The 19675-nt window shown below is 34.2% G+C and overlaps 2 protein-coding genes across 2 annotated transcripts; one reads left to right on the forward strand and one right to left on the reverse strand.

Annotated features, from left to right (window-relative positions):
* Positions 1–3795: 3795 nt before the first annotated feature.
* BDCG_01534 (6-phosphogluconolactonase) lies at positions 3796–4593 on the reverse strand (the record flags this gene model as incomplete). The annotated part of the gene is made up of 1 exon (XM_045417045.1): positions 3796–4593. One exon carries the CDS (start codon positions 4591–4593, stop codon positions 3796–3798), a length of 798 nt encoding a protein of 265 aa, XP_045273973.1.
* A 6069-nt stretch (positions 4594–10662) lies between these two features.
* On the forward strand, positions 10663–10959 carry BDCG_16377 (uncharacterized protein; the record flags this gene model as incomplete). Its single annotated transcript, XM_045425620.1, has 1 exon — positions 10663–10959. One exon carries the CDS (start codon positions 10663–10665, stop codon positions 10957–10959), a length of 297 nt encoding a protein of 98 aa, XP_045279627.1.
* Between the last annotated feature and the right edge of the window lie 8716 nt (positions 10960–19675).

The raw sequence follows: 19675 nt of genomic DNA on the forward strand, positions 1-19675 counted from the left end.
TTAAGAAACACTCAACAGTCTGAAGCAATCAGTTCACTTCTTGAAATGTCAGATCTAGAAATCAAACTTCATGTATTGTGTCTCTTCAGATTGATAATCTCATGTTGTATGAACTTCTTTCAATAATCTTCTACTCTCTCTGACTGTGATGCAGCATTTTTGTAGAACTTCAGAAGGTTATCTGTAACAGAGTTTGAAGTGTAAGTAGCTAGTGATTTCACAGGCTGCAATCATGTAGAATTCAGATCATCAATGTCAGAAGCATCTTCATTATCAATCAGATAAATATCAGGTTTCAGTTCACTGATATTATTAATAAGTGTCACAGATGTGACAACTGGTTTTTCAGTGATCAGAAACCTCACATCACTACTGACAATAATCTTATCAGATTTGAAATACTATAGACAATATATTGATGTGCCACTGAATTCAATGATACAATAGGAATTGACATGTGAAGAAAGCTTATCCGCGGGTCACTGAGATTTATGCAAGTGAATAAAAACCTCTGCACTCAATCAGCAAAAATGCCTTACATTTGATGAGATATTTGTAAGTGCATATCAAGAAATCTTATATGAACTTGAAATCACAGAGATCTCTGTAGTAGAGGGTCAAAATTTTGAGTTGTAAAGAACTGTAGATGTGAGAGTATTATTGATTATTGCAATCACTGTCTCTAGAACATCTGTTCAGAACTTCTTAGAAAGATTACCTTTCAAAAGAGCAGCTCTAACCTGTTCTATGATAGTATGAATTCCATGTTCAGAAATGTCATTCTGATGTGATGAGTGTGATGCTGTTGATTCTCATTTGATATCATATGAATTTATAACTGTGTGCATATGTGTGAATTGGAAAACATCATCAATATCAGTCTGTAGAAAAGCAGGGACTGTATACTCAAGATTATTCATGAATCTGAGTCACAACTCAAAGTATTGAACAGTCTCATTCTTGAACTTTAAAAAATATACTCAATGATAGTGAGTTGTATTACAGATGATGAGTATTCAGTATTTGATTCTCTGATGAAACTCTAAGAGATGATCAGAGAGGTCTTTCAATGTACATCTGTCATCTGCAAGGTTAATATGAACCTTCTCAATGAGTTGAATAGATCTAGGCATCAGTGTTTTCAAATAATCTCATGTCATATCAGTCTTGACACATTCCTTACAAAAGAACTTAGTCTTAGAACTCTTAATTGTGACTTTAGTATGGGAATTCTTGGCCATAGCAATTATAGCATCAGCATGAATGTGACTGAGGTCACAGTGCCAGTTTAAAAGAGTCTTTGATATTCTTGTATTCTTGAGGCCTGTATTCATGTCTGCAGAATTGACATTATTAACAGTAGTGACAGCAGTCACAGAAAGATCAACTTTTTGATCAAAATTGTACTTATAAGACATCATTGCAATATACTTGACTGCTCTGTTTAAATGATTGAAATTCTCATTGAACTTCTGTTTATTGATCTTATATATATTGTTCTGAGCAGTTTGAACTGTATGAAAAATAACATCATTCAGAGCTCTGCAAATGAAAAATGAGGAAATAGTGAAAGATAATGTAAATTAAAATCTCTGATCTTCAAGCTTTGCAAATGAGAGTAGATTAACTGTAATATTAGAAATATAGTGAATATTCTGCAAGTTAACATCATCACTCTCAATCTTCAAGATGACAGTTTCAATCTTCTTGATAAATTCAGTTTTCTCAGTTGCAGAATTGACAGAGATATTATCATTAAAAGATTTGATGTTTGAAAAAGAATAAAGCTCACCTGTTATATTCAGGCTTGCACATGTGTTCAAATATCAAGATCTAGAGGATGATTTTTCAGTGACTGTGAAGAAGAAGTAGAACTCAATCTTTGTAATTACTGCATTCACTACTGATTGAGAACTCATTAAGTCATTCTTCTTCTCTTTCTTCTTGTCATTCTTCTTGTCATTCTTCTTTTTCTTTTTATCAGAGTGTAAGATGAAACATCTGTCAACAGTATGTTCATATCTTCTGCAGTGAGTGCACTTTCATACAGATGTGCTTTTATTCTCATCTTTGTCCTTGTTCTTCTTTGCAGTCACAGAATCAGCCTGAGACTGCTTTTTTCACTCAGTGATGATCTTCTTGAATGTATGATTGATCAGTTGCTTCATCAAATCATTAATATCAATGTTGACAATGAGTCTCTGATCAGTGAAGAAAAACTCATTCAAATATGTCTTAACAAACAGTCTTTAGTAATCTTGTAGATTGTTGAGAAAAAGATTATAGTATACATTCTCAGTACTCTGACAGAGCTCTTTGTGATGAGTAATAAGATAGTGAAAATATCTCTGAAAAGTAAGATAATCATTCTTCTTAACTTGTAATTTTATCAATTTCTTGAAGACATTAACTCATTCTTCAGTCAGTGATATCATATATTTCACATTGATCTTGTCTCACAGGGCTGCAGCATTGTCAGCTTTCAAGGTTTCAATAGTGATTTGAATGTTTTCAATAAGACTTGATAGTATACATTTATATAGAGACTTGAAATGAATTCTCCACTTCTCAGAGTTGATATGACATGTAAAAGAGAATTCTCATTGAGTTCTCAATAGAATGTCAGTTTCATTAATAACTTCTGCATCAGTCAATATATCAACACATCAGACTTCATAATTAGAGTCATCAAATGTAGTCACTGATTTGATATCTAGTATATATTTGACTTTCTTCTGATATTTCTGTAACTCATCTCTTATAGTGTCTCTTTATACAGAGACAGATGTAGTGAGATGTTAAGCAGTTTCAGCTGCAGTCATTTAATTCTGTAGCATTATCTGCATAAGATTTATAAGATTGCCTGCGATGCAATAGATAGATTGATTCAGATCATCATTAAAAGTCAGTATTTCAGAGATAAGAAACAGTGAAGAATTCAAAGAATTGAAATGAACAGATTCTGCAGATGAATGTTAATATTAACTCTGCTTTTCTTTATTCTGAAGTTTCTCTGTTGTCTCATCATCAAATTTCATACTCTGGTGAAAACTGATCTCAGTCTCATCTTGCAAGTCAGAAGCTTTCTCATAATGAGTGATTATTCTATCAATAAGTCATCTAGTGAAGCATGTAATTCTGGGCCTTGAGCTGAACTCTGAAGTAACAGGTGTATCACTTATATTGAGATGACTCTGCTTCTTCTAGATGTGTAAAAAAAAAATAAAAAGTGATATTCTTCACAATGAAGAACATACTTTCTCAAAAATATAAAGTATATGAATTCACTGACTGGCAGATTCAGGGAAAATGAAATATCTCTTATAAAGAGTAAGAGTCTTTTCAAAAAAGATGAACTATCTGTGTCAAAAATATGTTGGTACAATGTTCTAAAAAGAAAAATGTGCCATCCAGGCTATAACCTGTAGAATAGTTGAAGGTTGTATTGATAGATCTATCTACAGGAACATAATATAGTGGTGGGTCACGTGATCTAGTGGGATCGCTAACCGCAACGGCCGTAAGGGCCAACAATTTATGGATAGATATTGGTCACCAAAACCGGCGACGACGAGAATTATCGCCCGAACATTTCAGTGGGATAAGGACTTGTACAGTGCCTGAAACTCTGGGGGTAAAATAAGGCAGTTACATTCTAGTATTCAATCAAATTGGTTAGGCTCGGGGGAATCGCACGGAAAGAAAAAAAAATAAAAATTGTGAGGCGTACATTCAAAGATGCAGGTTTAAAGTAGCTAAGGTGCCCTTTTTATTATATTGCCAACTCAGCTCATTTCAAAGATTCCCCTTCGAAGGAAACGCAATCCCCTCAATAGCCGGAGTATCCGTAAACCAGCTTACTTTCTCTGCACCGGCCGTATTCACCAATGCGCACGGGAGACTCCGCCCTTCCTCTGTATCAAAGATCTTCTTCATGATCTCTTTCTTCCCAGCACCCGTCGCCACAAACGCAATTCTCAGTCCGTGTGTAACAACAGGCAAGGTGAGCGTGATGCGTTTAGGTGGGGGCTTGGGCGAATCCGAAATCGGAGCGACCCAGGCATCTGATTCGCGGAGGAGTTCGTGGTCAGGGAACAGACTGCAGGTATGCCCATCTGGGCCGCAGCCGAGCAGCAGGAGGTCGAAAACGGGTAACTTCACGCTATCCTTGGCGGCGAAGGAGCGCATCAGCTCTTCCTGATACTGGTCTGCCACTTCCTGCGGATCATCGTCGTTGATATGCGTAACATCGATTGGGTGGACTTTGGGCGTTCCCAGCTCTGCGGGGATCTTATCGATTAGCTCAGCTTTCACGAGGCGGTAATTGCTATCTTCGTGGTCGAGCGGTACGACTCGCTCGTCGGCGAAGAAGATATCCCAGGTGGAAAAACGGGGGGTGTCTTCGTCACTGCCGTCGCTGGGGGCGAGGAGCGCTTTAGCCAGGATGGCGGGCAGCGAGCCGCCAGAGACAGCTACGCGGAAAACGTCATGCCTGGCGATGGCTATGTTCTGAGATTGCAAAACATACTTCCGAAGATGCTTTGCAAGAGTGTCCGTGTCAAGGAATGCGTAAAGATTCGGAGATCCCGCCATGGTTGAGATGAAGCTGTCGTGGTGGGGTTGATGAAGCTAGTAGCGGGGTATGAAGGACGGAGAGTAACGGTGTTCTGGAGAAGCTATTTGTGGAAAGCTGATAGGCTTTCGGAATATGTGTATCGAGCTCACGGGTTAATAGGAAGAAAATGGCTTGGGGACGACGACGTGCATACGTAAGGAGAGCAGCGGAGGTTGAAAGTTGCATTCAACAGCAAAAGTTCAGCCAAAACTATCTCGAACTGCTCCTGAACTAAACCGATGACGCACTGCACTGGGCGTTACATAAACATGGCTCGACTTCTTCACCATCCCGCGAAGAAGAGGCAAACTCCTTGGTGTCCTTGATCTGTATGTGGCTTAATTATTTTTTACATAGTATATACGATTCAATGACATGCCTACTACTCGATAGGAGCTTAGAAGTAGTTGTCGACAACGATTGCAGACCATAACTGACATACGCCTCAACAAGTGGATGGAGGGGCAAGACAAGTCAAGTCGAAAACAATAACATACATAGCATAACAAATTCGAATATAATTAATTCCCATATAGCCAAATCTCAACATGGCACACAAGTAAAACTCTTCATTCCATCTACATATTATCTGAATGCCAACTTGATGCAAGAAAAGCCACGTTACCCATTTCTCTTTGCTTCATCTCAGCTTATAGTAGTATGCAAGACCCCGCTGCCCCTGTAGCATCTCAAAACGGAGCTTCCTTCTGCCCAAAGATTCCAGGGCTGCATTTGATATATAACGCAGTTACATACATTAAGGACTTGGTGACACCAAAAACAGGGGGAGATTTTCTACTGCTATCTATCTATCTCCTACAATTTCTAAAAGCAATGTCTGGGTGTAACATGCTAGCATTCACTACTGGAAAACCAGACCATGCAAGGCAGCAAGGCACTGAGATGTGGCAGATACAGCTCATTCAGCTCATCCATTGAAAGAGAGATGAAAGAGAGAATATACAAGAACTGAGAATTCATGTAACTGTTTAGGGCTGATCATGGGTAAGTTTCTGTTCAGTTACTCATTGACTCAAACTGAATCCCGTTCTAGATGTATGTACTCATAATAGTAATCTCAAACCCAGTGAAGCTTACTCTTCTTATAATCTTCAGGCTTCAGAGCACTGTCAGTAGCAAAATAGAATTATAATGATAGAAAGACCTACTAAATTTCTATGTAAGAAATCCCGCTCCTCGCGGATCCTTTACCCCTATTCCTATCTCTCGCGTAACCAATAGGGCTAGCGGCCCTTGGCTACACACAACTATATAGACTGGAGTTCGCGAATACTATTCACAACTCAGCTTGAATGCTATTATACATTTGATCTCTACATTTATCTTTCTACCGCAAACACTTCTAGTAGTTAACAGTACATATCATGCCAAGCTGCAAACACCTGAATAATCGCCTGCGAGCACTTATTCTTACATTTCAAGCTCAGTCAGTCAGCAATCACCTGTTATGACTGGAAGAACTAGAAACTCGCGTGCTCCAACCCCTGCGAACCCTACTGCAGGCACCCAGGAGCAGCCACCCGAACCATGGATAACCCCCATGGAAGAAGTCCCAGAGGACTTACCAACCACTCGCGGGACACCATCCTCTGCATCTGTGACAGGGGAACCCTCTGAACCCACGAACGAACCAATCTCAGTGGAGAACATTCTTGAGCACCTCCCGCGGGACCAAGCTATTTTTCTACAAGGAATGCTGCTGCCCCGCAAGCATGGGAAGCATTGGTGGACTCAGGATCCCAGGCCACTGTGGTGTCCCTAAAGCTCGCGGAGCGAATGGGCTGGAAGGTGGAGACTGGGAACCTGCTCTTGCAACAAGCAGGGCGTGAGAACTCAGACCTGAGGGCTGAGGGACTTGTGAGAGCCACCTTTGAATTGCAAGATCTCTCTGGAACCTGAAGGAGATTTGTGGAAACTGTGATTGTCATGAACATCACAGATGACATGTATTTGAGACTTGCATGACTTCAAAGACACAATCCGCACATAGCTGTCCATGAGTCAGGTTTATACTTTCAATCAGTGTTGGCAGACTCACTCATGAAGGTAGAAGCAGTTGATGCTGCAGAGTTGGTTAGAGGAGGCAAGCTCATCTATATGATGACTTTGTGAGTGTCTGAGAACCTTGCAGTCATGAAAACTGAGCTTCAGATATCAGAGAAATACTGAGATCTTGCAGAGGTGTTCAGCTCAGCTAAGGCAGCTGAGCTTCCTTCTCACTGTGAGGAGAATCTGGTAATAGATTTGATAGAAGAGCAGAAACCCTTCTGGGAATCAATCTATAAGCTCTCTCATCACAAGACAGAGGTCTTGTGAACCTATGTGAAGAAGAATCTGAAGAATGACTTCATTCAATCTTCACAGGCCTCTGTGAGAGTCTCTGTGATGTTTGTGAAGAAGAAGAATGAAGATCTCAGATTGTGTGTAGACTATCACAATCTGAACTTCAAGACAATAAAGAGTCACTACTCTCTGTCTCTGATTGAGAATGTGATCAATCATCTTGCAGAAGCTGTCATATTCACACAACTGAATGTGATCAATGCATATACACAGCTGTGAATACAGTCTGAAGATGAATGAAAGACTGTCTTTAGAACTGCACTGAGATTGTTTGAATATCTAGTGATGTCTTTTGGTCTGACTAATGTCTCTGCAGCATTTCAGTCTTTCATCAACAAAACACTTTGTGCATATCTGAATGTCTTTGTGATAATATATCTGGATGATGTGGTGGTGTACTTCATAAAGAAGAAAGAACACACTGAGCATGTGTGAAGTGTGTTGAAGGTCTTAGATGAGGCAGAACTGTATGTTAAGCTCATGAAGTGCAACTTCAGTGCCCACTGGATTAATTTCCTAGGATATGTAATCACTGTGAATGATATTCAGATGGAATCTTTGCAGATTGAGACTATTCTATCATGGCTGGAGTCAACTAGTATTCATGAGATTCAGATCTTTCTGAGCTTTGTGAATTTCTATAGACAGTTTATCTTTGTATTCATGAGGATCTTCTTGACTCTTACAGACATGCTGAAGAATGAAAACAAGAAGAAGTCATCCTGCAAACAGAGGATGGAAAGGTTGTTGAGAAGGGAGAACTGTGAGGACTTTCTTACCTCAGAAGCTCACAGGGCCTTTGCAAGGTTGAAACAGATATTCACAGACATAGTGATGCTGTTCCACTTTGATTCCTTACTCTTAATCAGATTGAAGACAGATGCCTTCTTCTTTGCAATTTCAGGAATAGTCTCACAACTACAGTTAAATGAAAACTGGGTTTCAGTGGTCTTTTTCTCGCGGAAGATGCAACCTGTGAAGATCAACTATGGCATTCATGATCAGGAGCTTCTTGTGATAGTGGAATTCTTTCATCACTGATGTCACTACTTTGAGAGCCTCATGACAGTGATTACTGTTAGAACTGATCATGACAGCTTGCAACAGTTTACTTCAATCAAGAAACTCTCACAGTAGCAGGTTCACTGGGCTCAGAGACTGAGTGAGTTCTGGTTCAAGATAGAACATATCAAGGGAACTAAGAACTCAGTGAATAGACCCTCTCACAGGCCAGACTATGTTAAGAAGGCCAGGGTGACAGACACAGAGGGGCTAGAGAAGGCAGAAAAGCTTCATGGAATGCTCAGACTGAGTGTTGTAAAGAGATTGACTGAAGAGTCTTTCAATCCCCTGTGAGAGAAGGGGGAGAAGGAAGGGAAGAAGTCTGTGCAACTACTCTCTGTGACACTGAGAGTCAACACTCTGAGAATCTCTGTGAGGATTCTTGAAGAGGGTATCTATAATCTGAAGAGTTTGCAGGCTTTGAGAAGCACTGTGAAAGACCTGGTGCAAGGGGAAACAGAGCATAAGTCTTTGCAAGATCTTCTATTCAGATTGTCTGAACTGCAACTGAAGAATGAATATACTCAGTATATTCAGAAACTGCTCACAGCAGGGATCAATCCTGCAGAAACAAAGAGTTGAAGAGACTTAAATGACCTCTTGCAAAGAGAGGGCTGGATTTATGTGCCTGCAAATGAGTTTCTATGTGTAGAACTCATTAAAAGACATCATGACTCTTCTCTAGCAGGTCATTTTGCAGACACTAGAACTCATGAGTTGCTTATAAGGAAATACTTCTGGCTGAAGATGCAAGGACTTGTGAAGGAGATAGTGAATTCTTGTGCTGTTTGTCAGGGTTCGCAGGTAGTGCAGTTCAGGTCATATGAAGAACTCACTTCTCTACTCATTCTGTGAGAACCTTGGGAACAGCTAGGAATGAATGCCCTTGTGAGCCTCTCTGAAAGCAAGGACATATATGATGCCTGTTTTGACAGTGTGCTGGTGATAGTGAATTGCTTTACTAAGATGACACACTTTATACTCACCTGCAAGGACTTGAAGTCAAAGGATTTGACTCACATCTTCATCTGCAATGTGATTCAGTTGCATGAATTGCCTGTGAACATTGTCTCAGACAGAGAATCAATCTTTGCAGGAGAGTTCTGATCTGATCTGATAACTATACTGAAGATCTCATGAGATCTAAGCACAGCTTTTCATCAACAGACAGATGATCAGACAGAATGCCTGATGAGTATATTGAAACAGTATCTGCAGTGCTTTGTCAATTACAATCAGAATGACTGAGTGCATTGATTGTCACTTGCAGAGTTCATATACAACAACTCAAAGCATGTCAGCACAGACAAAACCCTCTTTGAGATGCTCACTGAGACTCATTTGTGAATGACCTTGATGGACCCGCGAGAGTACACTATAGAGTGTGATGATGTCTGTGAACAGGCTGAGAGAATTCAGGAGATCTGGGAGGAAGCCTGTGAATCCTTGAGAAAGGCTCAAGAGTATCAGAAGAGATACTATGACTTCAAGCATATTGTAAAGAGTTTCAAGAAAGATGATAGAGTCTGACTGAGTCTAGAAAACATCATCATATGAAGATCTAGCAAGAAGCTGAATCTCTTGTAAACAGGGCCTTGCAAGATTGTGGAGAAAGTTAGCTCACAGTTCTACAGATTGAAACTGTCACCTGAGTTGCAGATGTACAATGTTTTTCATGTCTCTTTGCTCTGTGAATATAAGGAATTCTCAGAAGAGAATTCTGTGACTCATCACTCTGTCTGTGAAGCACTAGAGAGTGAAAGAGAATACCAGGTCAAAGGAATTATTGACTCAGAGAAGTGAGGTCATGAGCTCTGATTCAAGGTTCAGTGATAAGAATATTCTGACAAGATGAATGAGTTCACTTGAGAATCATCTGAGCAGATAAGACATCTGCAGAAGCTGAGACATGACTTTTATACTGTGAATTCTGATAAGTCAGAATGGCATGATCTTTGCTAAGAATCTGGTTGTGACAAAGACATTAACACTGTCATTTGCAAACCCTAGTCTACAAGATGATGAGTTTCTACTGAGATGAACAGTCTGCAGTGTATGCAAGGGAAGAAGAAAACATGTTCTCATTAAAGCTAAAAAACAAGAAAATAAACAGGGCCATGAATGCAATTTAGAGATTAATAAAGAAAAAACAAAGAAAACTCATACTCACATCATCAACATCTGCAACACTCAATCCCTCTACAACTATCAATTTTTCTCTTCAAAGGAGCAGAGAGCATCATGCCTGTGGTACAGACAATTGTTGCATTTGGTGTGAAGGCTGTCAGAAATGCACAGACTTCAGAGAAGCTGAACATCAGAACACATGCAGTTGCAGCAGGACCTTGAAGGCTGGCCATCTGTGCATGTGATCAGATATCTCTCATAAAGCTGTGTTCACTCTCTCAGTTGTGCTGGAGTATTCAGCCTGGAAACAATGAGAACACAGAGAGAGGGCTCATCTGTCCAGATCAACTTCTGTCATGAATTCATGACATTCACATTGCCTTGATTACCTGAATTTTGTGAGTACTCAGGGATCCATCTCCCATTAACAATGGGATTGTGGAAATGCACTGCGGCGTGAGGATCATTGACAGGGAATCTAGGCATATTCACATATGCCTGGTCAGAGATTGTGTGGGCAGGGGGGGGGTGGTTGTAGGCCTGCAGGACTGCAGGAGACACTGGCAACACTGAGAGCTTTGCAAGAACTGTCAGCTAGAATCTGTAAGGAATTACTTGTGAGAAGACTTACAGCAAAGGGGGAGACTGTGCTGCTTGGAGCCAGGGGCTGGCCTGGGGGAGGGATGGGGTGGGCCGCTGGCCTGAAGATCGGGTGTGATGGCGGGGCTGAGAGGGATGGAGGCGCGGTTGTGGGCGGCAGCGCCCCTGCTTCATCAGCTGGCAAAAAGTGATTAGAGGAGTTGCAGGGACGCTCATGAGAAGCTCAGTGATGATCAGACATTGTTTGCAAAGATATTGAAATTGAAAAATTTTTATTCTTGAGAAGTTCTTGAATCAATATATGAACATTGTCAGGAACACTCTCTCTCTGTCATCTGAGTGGAAACACTTTGTGAATGAATGAGAATACTCACAGTTTGTGAGGATGAGAGCTGTTACAGAAAAAGGAAAAAGAAGATGAGATTCTGCAGACAGATCTGAGGTATTTATACTACTCTAGAGAGGTTTACTTGCACTGTGAGTGATTCTGTGAAACAGTCAGATCACTCTAGCAAATAAGAGTGATTGTGAATTACAGGCCTGAATTCTTCTATGTGACTATAAAGGGTGATTGCAGACTGCAGATATCTTGATTCTACAATTCTACAGAGTTAGTGAAAGAATGGAAAATTCCTCACAATTCTACAGTGTCAAAGAGCAATGATTTGCAAGAATGAATGAAAGATCAACTCATGAATGTTTCTCTTTGATGAGGGTGATCTCACAGAGAGTGATTCACCTGTGAGATGGATCTGTGTGATGGTCACACAAGAATCTCATGGAAATGATTGAGAGTCAACTGGAACCCTTCTGTATGAAAGGTACAAGATGGATCTGTGTGGTAGTCAGAGAAGGATCTGTAGGTCACAAAGAACCTTGTGGAATAAGAAACTGAGTGACAGACTCTTTTCTCTTCATGATAACAAGGGATTTTTCCTCACTGAGGTTTTTTATAGATATGAAGGGTTTTTAGTGAGTATCACTGCAGTGCTGAGCTGACTATGAAGTCACTCAGTGAAAGGCTTCATGGATGAAGCCTTAGAGAGAGGGGGATATGTAAGAAATTCTGCTCCTTGCAGATTCTTTACCCCTATTCCTATCTCTCACATAATCAATAGGGCTAGCGGCCCTTGGCTACACACAACTATATAGACTGGAGTTCATGAATACTATTCATAACTCAGCTTGAATGCTATTATACATTTGACCTCTATATTTATCTTTCTACTGTGAACACTTCTAGTAGTTAACAGTACATATCACGCCAAGCTGCAAACACCTGAATAATCGCCTGCGAGCACTTATTCTTACATTCTAACAAAGTAATCATTCAGTGCACTCTGCTAGTTGTTTTTCCCGCTGAAATCATTATATTTCTCAGGTATGAATAGACTGGCCGCTGGAACCACGAATTTCATGTTTGATCTCATTTAATCTGATCTCATACATTTCTTGATGTGAATCTCACTGAGACTAGTCATTAAAAAAACATGCAAAGTGACTATATATGAGATCTTAAAATGAAATCATGACTTGAAAAAAATGAGAAAGTGATTTCATTTAGTCTCATTTAATCTTATTCTTAGTATAAAGTTACTATTTTTAGATATTTTAAGGTTTTTTTTAGACTATTTTTAATTTTTTTAAAAGTAACACTTTTTAATAACACTTAAATAAGATTTAAAGTTATTTAAAGTAATAAAAATAATTTAAATTAAGAAGTAAAAATTATAATCTTATTTGAAAAATGTGATAAAATGTAAGAGACTTACACTGAATAAATCAGTATAATATTGATAAATCTTATATAATAAAGAGAAAAACATTAGAGAAGAAAAGAAAGAGAAAGTGTGAGAATCAGTGATTAAAGTGAATATTTATATATATATGCAGTAATGTATGCAGTAGAACTTTGAGATGAAAGAATAGAGATTTTTACATATAGTAAAGCTTTGAGATGAAAGAATAGAAATTCTGTAAATTTTCAGCTGAGAATTAATAACTGAGAATCAGAGTAGTAGAAATCTATAAATATAAGAGATCTACACTGAATAGATCAGTATAATATTAATAGATCTTATATAATAAAGAGAAAAACATTAGAGAAGAAAAGAAAGAGAAAGTGTAGAAATCAGTGATTAGAGTGAATATTTATACATATATATAATAATGTATATAGTGAAGCTTCAGAGTGAAAGAATCTATATGTGTTTATAATAATCAAGAATCAGTGATTAAGAATGACTGAGTATCAGAGTATATATATTCAAGAGTGAAGTAGAAGAATCTATGAAGTATAATAAAATAGTCTATATAATTAATTAGACACAGTCTGCTATATTAGTTTCTCTCTTTTAAAAGCAGTTCTTATCAGTCAAGAACTTCTGTTTCAGATAACACAGAACTCAGAGTTCAGATCAGTTGATTATAACTAACTTATTTTATAAGATATTATCAGTTACAGCTGCAGAATCTCTTATCAAGAATATTCTCAATCTCTCACTCAAGCTTATTATCTTCTTCTATAATATCTGATAACTGTCAGTTAGAAGTCAGTTGAGAAGAGAACAGATCAGTGACAGTATAGTAAAGTAAGCTTATATAAAATATATTATAAATCTCTGATAATGTGTTAAGACAGTAGTTATAACTATCTAGAACTTCTATTACTTTATATCTGATATAGCAGTAATCTAGTATATAAGATAAATATGTGATTTGTATATTCTTAAGATTTAATTATATCAGATCTTCTATCTTATATTATTTAGCAGAGTCTCAGTGAATATTCATTTAATTCTCTTAATCTTGTTTCACAGTTATTATAAAGATCTCTGTTTAATTACAGATATCTCAGAGCTTTATTACTATATTATTAGCAATCTGAATTAAACTGTAAGAGTTCAGTGTGAACTGTGTAGTCTCTAAAAGATCTAACATCTTCATGTAATAACTGTGTGTAAGAAAGAACAGACTTATATCTATTAAAACAGTATCTTATTTATTGATAGCAATCTCTGTATATAGAAGTAGATCATATTCATTATCTTATAAGTGATTATAGAACTTACAGAGATAGTTCTTTACAGTCTGAATTATCTATTCTGATGTATTATCAGTCTCAGAGTGATAAGCAGTTAACAGACAGTGTATAATCTTAAGAACTTAACAGATTCTTATTCAGAAAGTACTTATAAATTAACAGTCTTAATTTAATACTATTAATCTCAGTAACTCATACATTTAATAGAATAAACTTCATAAGAAGACTTTAGCTAGACTGATTATATAACTGTGTCTAAGATCAGAATTAAACTTTATAGTTATTATATTATCTAAAAGTATTACTTCTGATCATGATTTATATTCATTACATTAATCTCAAATCATATTATTTCAAATATTAAAGATCTCAGATTCACTTTTCAAATAAAAATCTAGTCTCAGATAAAGAATATATTTGAATTCTTAGTCATATTTTCATTCTGATCTCATTATTGAGAATGATATTAAATAAGATTATGAAATTATTTCTTACTTACATAATATTATAACATAGTACTTATTTATTGAAAATTTAACAGAGAGTATTATTAAATATCATTACTTTTCTTAATATAGATTATAATTCATATAATTTTAATTATGAAAAAAATATAAAATATAAAAAAAAACAAAAAACAAAAAATAAAAACAAAAACAAGAAAAAATCACAATAAAAAAAGAAAAAAAAAGAGAAAGAAAAAAAAATAAAAGAAAAAGAAAAAAAGAAAAAATAAAAATAAAAAAAATCAAGATTGCAGAGCTGCAGTATTTTCAAAATACTTACTTCTTAGAGTCTTTGTAATAATCATTATTAACTGTGTATTTCTCACAGTGAGAGTAACACAGTTATGATGAGTTATTATCTTAATATTATCTAATAAATAATCAGTATATATCTGTATAAATGTGAATAATTAGAAAATATATACTTAAAAAGTATGATTAGAGTGAACTCTGCTATCACTTGAATAATATTAAGAGCAGAATGCTGAAATTGATAATTCTTCTCATTGATTTCACAGATAAGATATGTGAAGATAATCTTAAAAAATATAAGATTCTCTGACTTCTGATAAAAATAAATCTTATCAAGAGACTCTATTTTCATGATATTAGAGACTGAGTGTTATTAAAAAGTATTATTTTTATATAATATACATGCACTTACTGCAGTAATTCACTCTCTGTACATGTGACTGAGAGTTACAGCTTTCTCACACTGTATAACTCTTTCTGAGATACTGCTGTCAGTTTACAACTTATGCAGTCTCTCAGTTCAGTATACACTGTGTGTATACAGCTCTGTATACTGAGACTGTATTAATTATTATGATCTGACATGATACTCACTTTTTACAGATTATGTTTTGTTTGAGAAGAAAGAGAAAGACATGACTGTTATTTTATTAAAGAGAGAATAAATAATTAGTATTATTAAATATAATTTAATTCATCTATATTTAAAATTTAATTAGTCTATACTCTTCAATTTGAGAATTTCTAAGAGTGTTTTAATAGTTTTTATATTAGCTTGAACTTAGTAGTGAATTGAAGAAGAAGAGAAAAGAGAGAAGAAAGAAATGAGAATAACTTATCTTTATAATATAAAAACAGAGAATCACTGTAATTATTCTCTCTAGTAATAAAGATCTGTTTTCTGCATGTATCTCTGATATAGATTATATGATAAATGCATACAAAGAATATCAATAGTATATGTATTAAATGAAGATAATATTACTATGCAATACTGTAGCTGTTTCTGTACATCTCTGAAAGCTGTTAATAGTTTCTTTATCTCTTTATATTTGATAAGTCAATAATATATTCTGATACACTTTCTCTTTTATTATTATTATCATTACTATTATCATCATCATTATCATCATCATTATCATCATTATTATTACTATTATTATTATATTATTATCTGTCTTTATCTCTCTCTTAATACTTATTAAAATTAATTATATCATTTCTCTTCAAATATTCTGCGGTTCTGCAGATCATCAAGGCACGTGAGTACTATTACAGATTGAAGAGAGAGAAGAAGAAGATGTTTAAGTATAAGAAGACAGATTGTAAGACATGTTATAATACCTTGAAGAGACTCTGTAAAAAAGTAGAATAATAATGATTTTAAGTAATGCTTCTGATAGATTTAGACTGAACTAAGTATAGAAATAATGTGAATAACACTGTCTGTGAGAGATTGAAAAAGAAGATAGTGAAAAGTCTTATATAGTAGTGATAAGATCAGAAGAAGTTCTGAGAATAATTTAAAATCAAGATAAAGAGAGAGAGAGAGAAGAAGAGTATTACTATAAATAAGTAATAATAGAAGAAGATTGAGAAGGTATTAAAGTAAGAGATAAAGAAGTCAAAACTGATAAGTTTTTTATTAAGAGATAATAATTTTTAATAATACTTCTGTTCTTTAATTGATTAGCAGAAGCTGACAGAGAAGAAGAAAATTAAGATCTTATTCAAATCTTAAATGCACTTTATAATTCAGAATATTGAGAAGATAGCTCTACTCTCTGAGCATGTTAATCTGCTTACTACTGAGATGAAACTCAAGACAGCAGATCAGAAAATATGAGATTTTGAGACACAGATTAATCTGACTGAGAGAGAGTAGTAGAAACTCTTCTCTGAGAAGACAGTAGAGAAAGATTTTGAGATGATTATCATCTCAGATGAGAAGAAGAAGAAGAAGAATAAGAATAAAAAGTGAATTATAAAGAATAATGAGAAGAATGAGAAAGAGAAGAAAGATAATGAGTAGAAAAAGTTTTTTTCTTTTTATATTAGTTAATTATAAGTAGACTGATTACTGAGATTATAAATTTCATATTTGATCTCATTTGATCTGATCTCATACATTTCTTGGCGTGAATCCCGCTGGGACTGACTATTAAAAAAACATATAAAGTGACTATATATCAGATCTTAAAATAGAATCATGACTTGAAAAAAATGAGAAAGTAGTCTCATTTAATCTCATTTAGTCTCATTCTGAGTATAAAGTTACTATTTTTAGACATTTTAAGGTTTTTTTTAGACTATTTTTAATTTTTTAAAAAGTAACACTTTTTGATAATGCTCAAATGAGATGTAAAGTCATTTAAAGCAATAAAAATAATTTAAATTGAGAAGTGAAAATCATGATCTCATTTAAAAAATGTAATAAGAGTAGACAGTAAGTCTCACTGAGACAGTATAGACTACTATCTAATGTTAAAACTGTGTAATGAAATCAGTCAAATTGATAATGAGACTATCAAAAAATCTGATTCTGGTCTCAGACACGGTCACACAGTCAGTCTAGTTATAAGTTTGTAACTATTAGTTAATAATTGAAATTAATTTTGAGTTTTTAAAAATTATTGTACAAGTTGTAATCAATTATCAATGTCAGAAATAATATATATATATATATTCAACTATCATGTCATGCTACTATAATGTATAAGTATCAACATTTTTTCAACATTGATATTCACAATATTAATATATTTTTAATGATATTATCTGATAATGTAATTTGATAACACTCTCTTTTATAATATTAATATATTTCAAGAAATATGACAGAGATTAATCAAGATTGTTTATTTACTTTTATACATTGATGATATTCAATCTGAGTTAGTACTAAAAATATAACTAAGCTAAGAAAGAAGATTATTTTCTCTTATATTAATTCTTCTTACACACATCAGTGATTAGTTATTGAAAATAAATTATTATCTTTCTTAAATTATTATCATGTCTTCTGAATTCACTTCTTTCACTTCTTTTATTTCTATTGAAGATTTATAAACTCTTTAAGAAATCACTGTAAATCACAAAGTCTATGTTGTTTACAATTGAACACAGAATACTCTCTTTCAATTATAATGAATAACTACTTCATTCTTCATATCTGATTCCAGGTCATGAAATTTATAAAAAACTCATTATAAATACTGAGATGAACTATGAAATAATTATCAACAGATTGTATTACAGATTACTGAAGAGTTATCTCTCTACTACAATCACTATAACTTTATTCAGAAATATGCATTATAAACTGATTATAACTCTGAAGAAATTTTCTGACATCTGAAGTTATCAGAATGCAGATAATAAAAGAAAAATAATCAGAAAATTACTACTGAGCTGATAAGTTACTCTATCAGATAATAATTTTTGATAATACTAACTTTCTAATTTGAAGAAAATTATATGAAAATGATTATATATTAGTACTCTGATTTTATAACTCTCATCTAATAACTTCTGTGAATAATTACTTTATATATATATATCTCTGAATCTTTCTCTTTGATCAATTGAAAACTCTGAATTCTGAACACTTCTTCAAATACTTAATTCAAATCTTCATATTTCATATTAATTCTGTCTTCAGTTCAATCTTGAGATATACTACAAAGTTAATATACAATATCTAGAATCAGAGTTGAAGAATCATTGAAGAGTGTCTCTCATAGTGAATGCATGAACTAGTATAAACAATCTTATATTTATAAGAGTTATATATTATTACATTGATAAGAACTGAACTTATTAAGAGATATTAATTGAATTTGAATCATTGATCAGTAGTCATACTGAGAATTATATAACAGAGATATTAATAACTGTGATTAAAAATAACTATTGAGATATTAGTCTCAGTCTTCTTATAATTACAACTGATAATACTGTGAATAACTACACTATGATGAACAGCTTGAAGCAAAAATTAACTTTGTATTTCTGAAATAATAAATAAGATCATATTCTCTGTATTACTCATATGATTCAACTTGTAATGCAAACACTGATAAAGAATTTTAATATTGAGATAAAGAATAATGAGATGACTGATTCTTGAGATAAGAATAAGATAAAAGTGATTACTCAAGTAACTTTTACATTCACTTTACAAAAGATAATGTTTTTTAATAATACTTTTTAATATTGTTTTTTGATAATATTTTTTAATAATACTACTGTTAATTTTAAATAGATTGACTAATAATTTAAATATTACAGATTTAAAACATTACTAATGTGATTTATATCTTCTCTAAACAATAATAATGATTTCATAATATTCAATAAATAAATAAATCAGTCACATCACTGAATATGATACAGAATATTAGAATATAATGAAGTTTAATATATAAGATAACTGTTCAGACTTTTTAATTATATCAGATAATTAATTATTGAGTATAACACTCTGATCAGAAAAAGATTCAGACATTGAAACTTTCTAATATAAAGTGAACTCAGTTGAAATATGTGATTGATTTACTGTTTCAGTTTTATAAGATAATAAAGACAGTCTCAATCACTTATACACTAATACTGCAGTCAGTCTGATAAGTGTATAATAGTTTATTTACTTATTTTAAGAAGCAGTTGAATCACTTAAAAAGAAATTCAGTCTGAGATAATACTATAATGCAGGCTATTATTACTGTAAGAGATAAACTGATATATTACTACAGTAAAACTGAACAATCTTTTGCAGAGTTCTATACTGTAGCAGCTCTACTAGATTTCTTCTATTGAGTTAATATCTACACTTCTCAAGATTAAATAGAGAAGAAATGAGACTTATATATTAAATTAGTCTGAGACTACTATAATATCAACTATCAGAGATTTGAATGAGCAGATGTTAGAGATATGAAGACAGTGAAATATAATTCTCTAGTAAGTAATAATCTTTGATAATACTTCATATTATATAGAACTATAATACTAACTTTGAAACAGAACTTATATACATTAATTACAACTGAAAATCAGGTAAAACTATATACTTATAAAACTGAATTTGATTACTATCTTCAAGAT

This window comes from Blastomyces dermatitidis (assembly GCF_000003525.1).
Source record: "Blastomyces dermatitidis ER-3 genomic scaffold supercont1.2, whole genome shotgun sequence".
NCBI classification, from domain to species: Eukaryota; Fungi; Ascomycota; class Eurotiomycetes; order Onygenales; family Ajellomycetaceae; genus Blastomyces; species Blastomyces dermatitidis.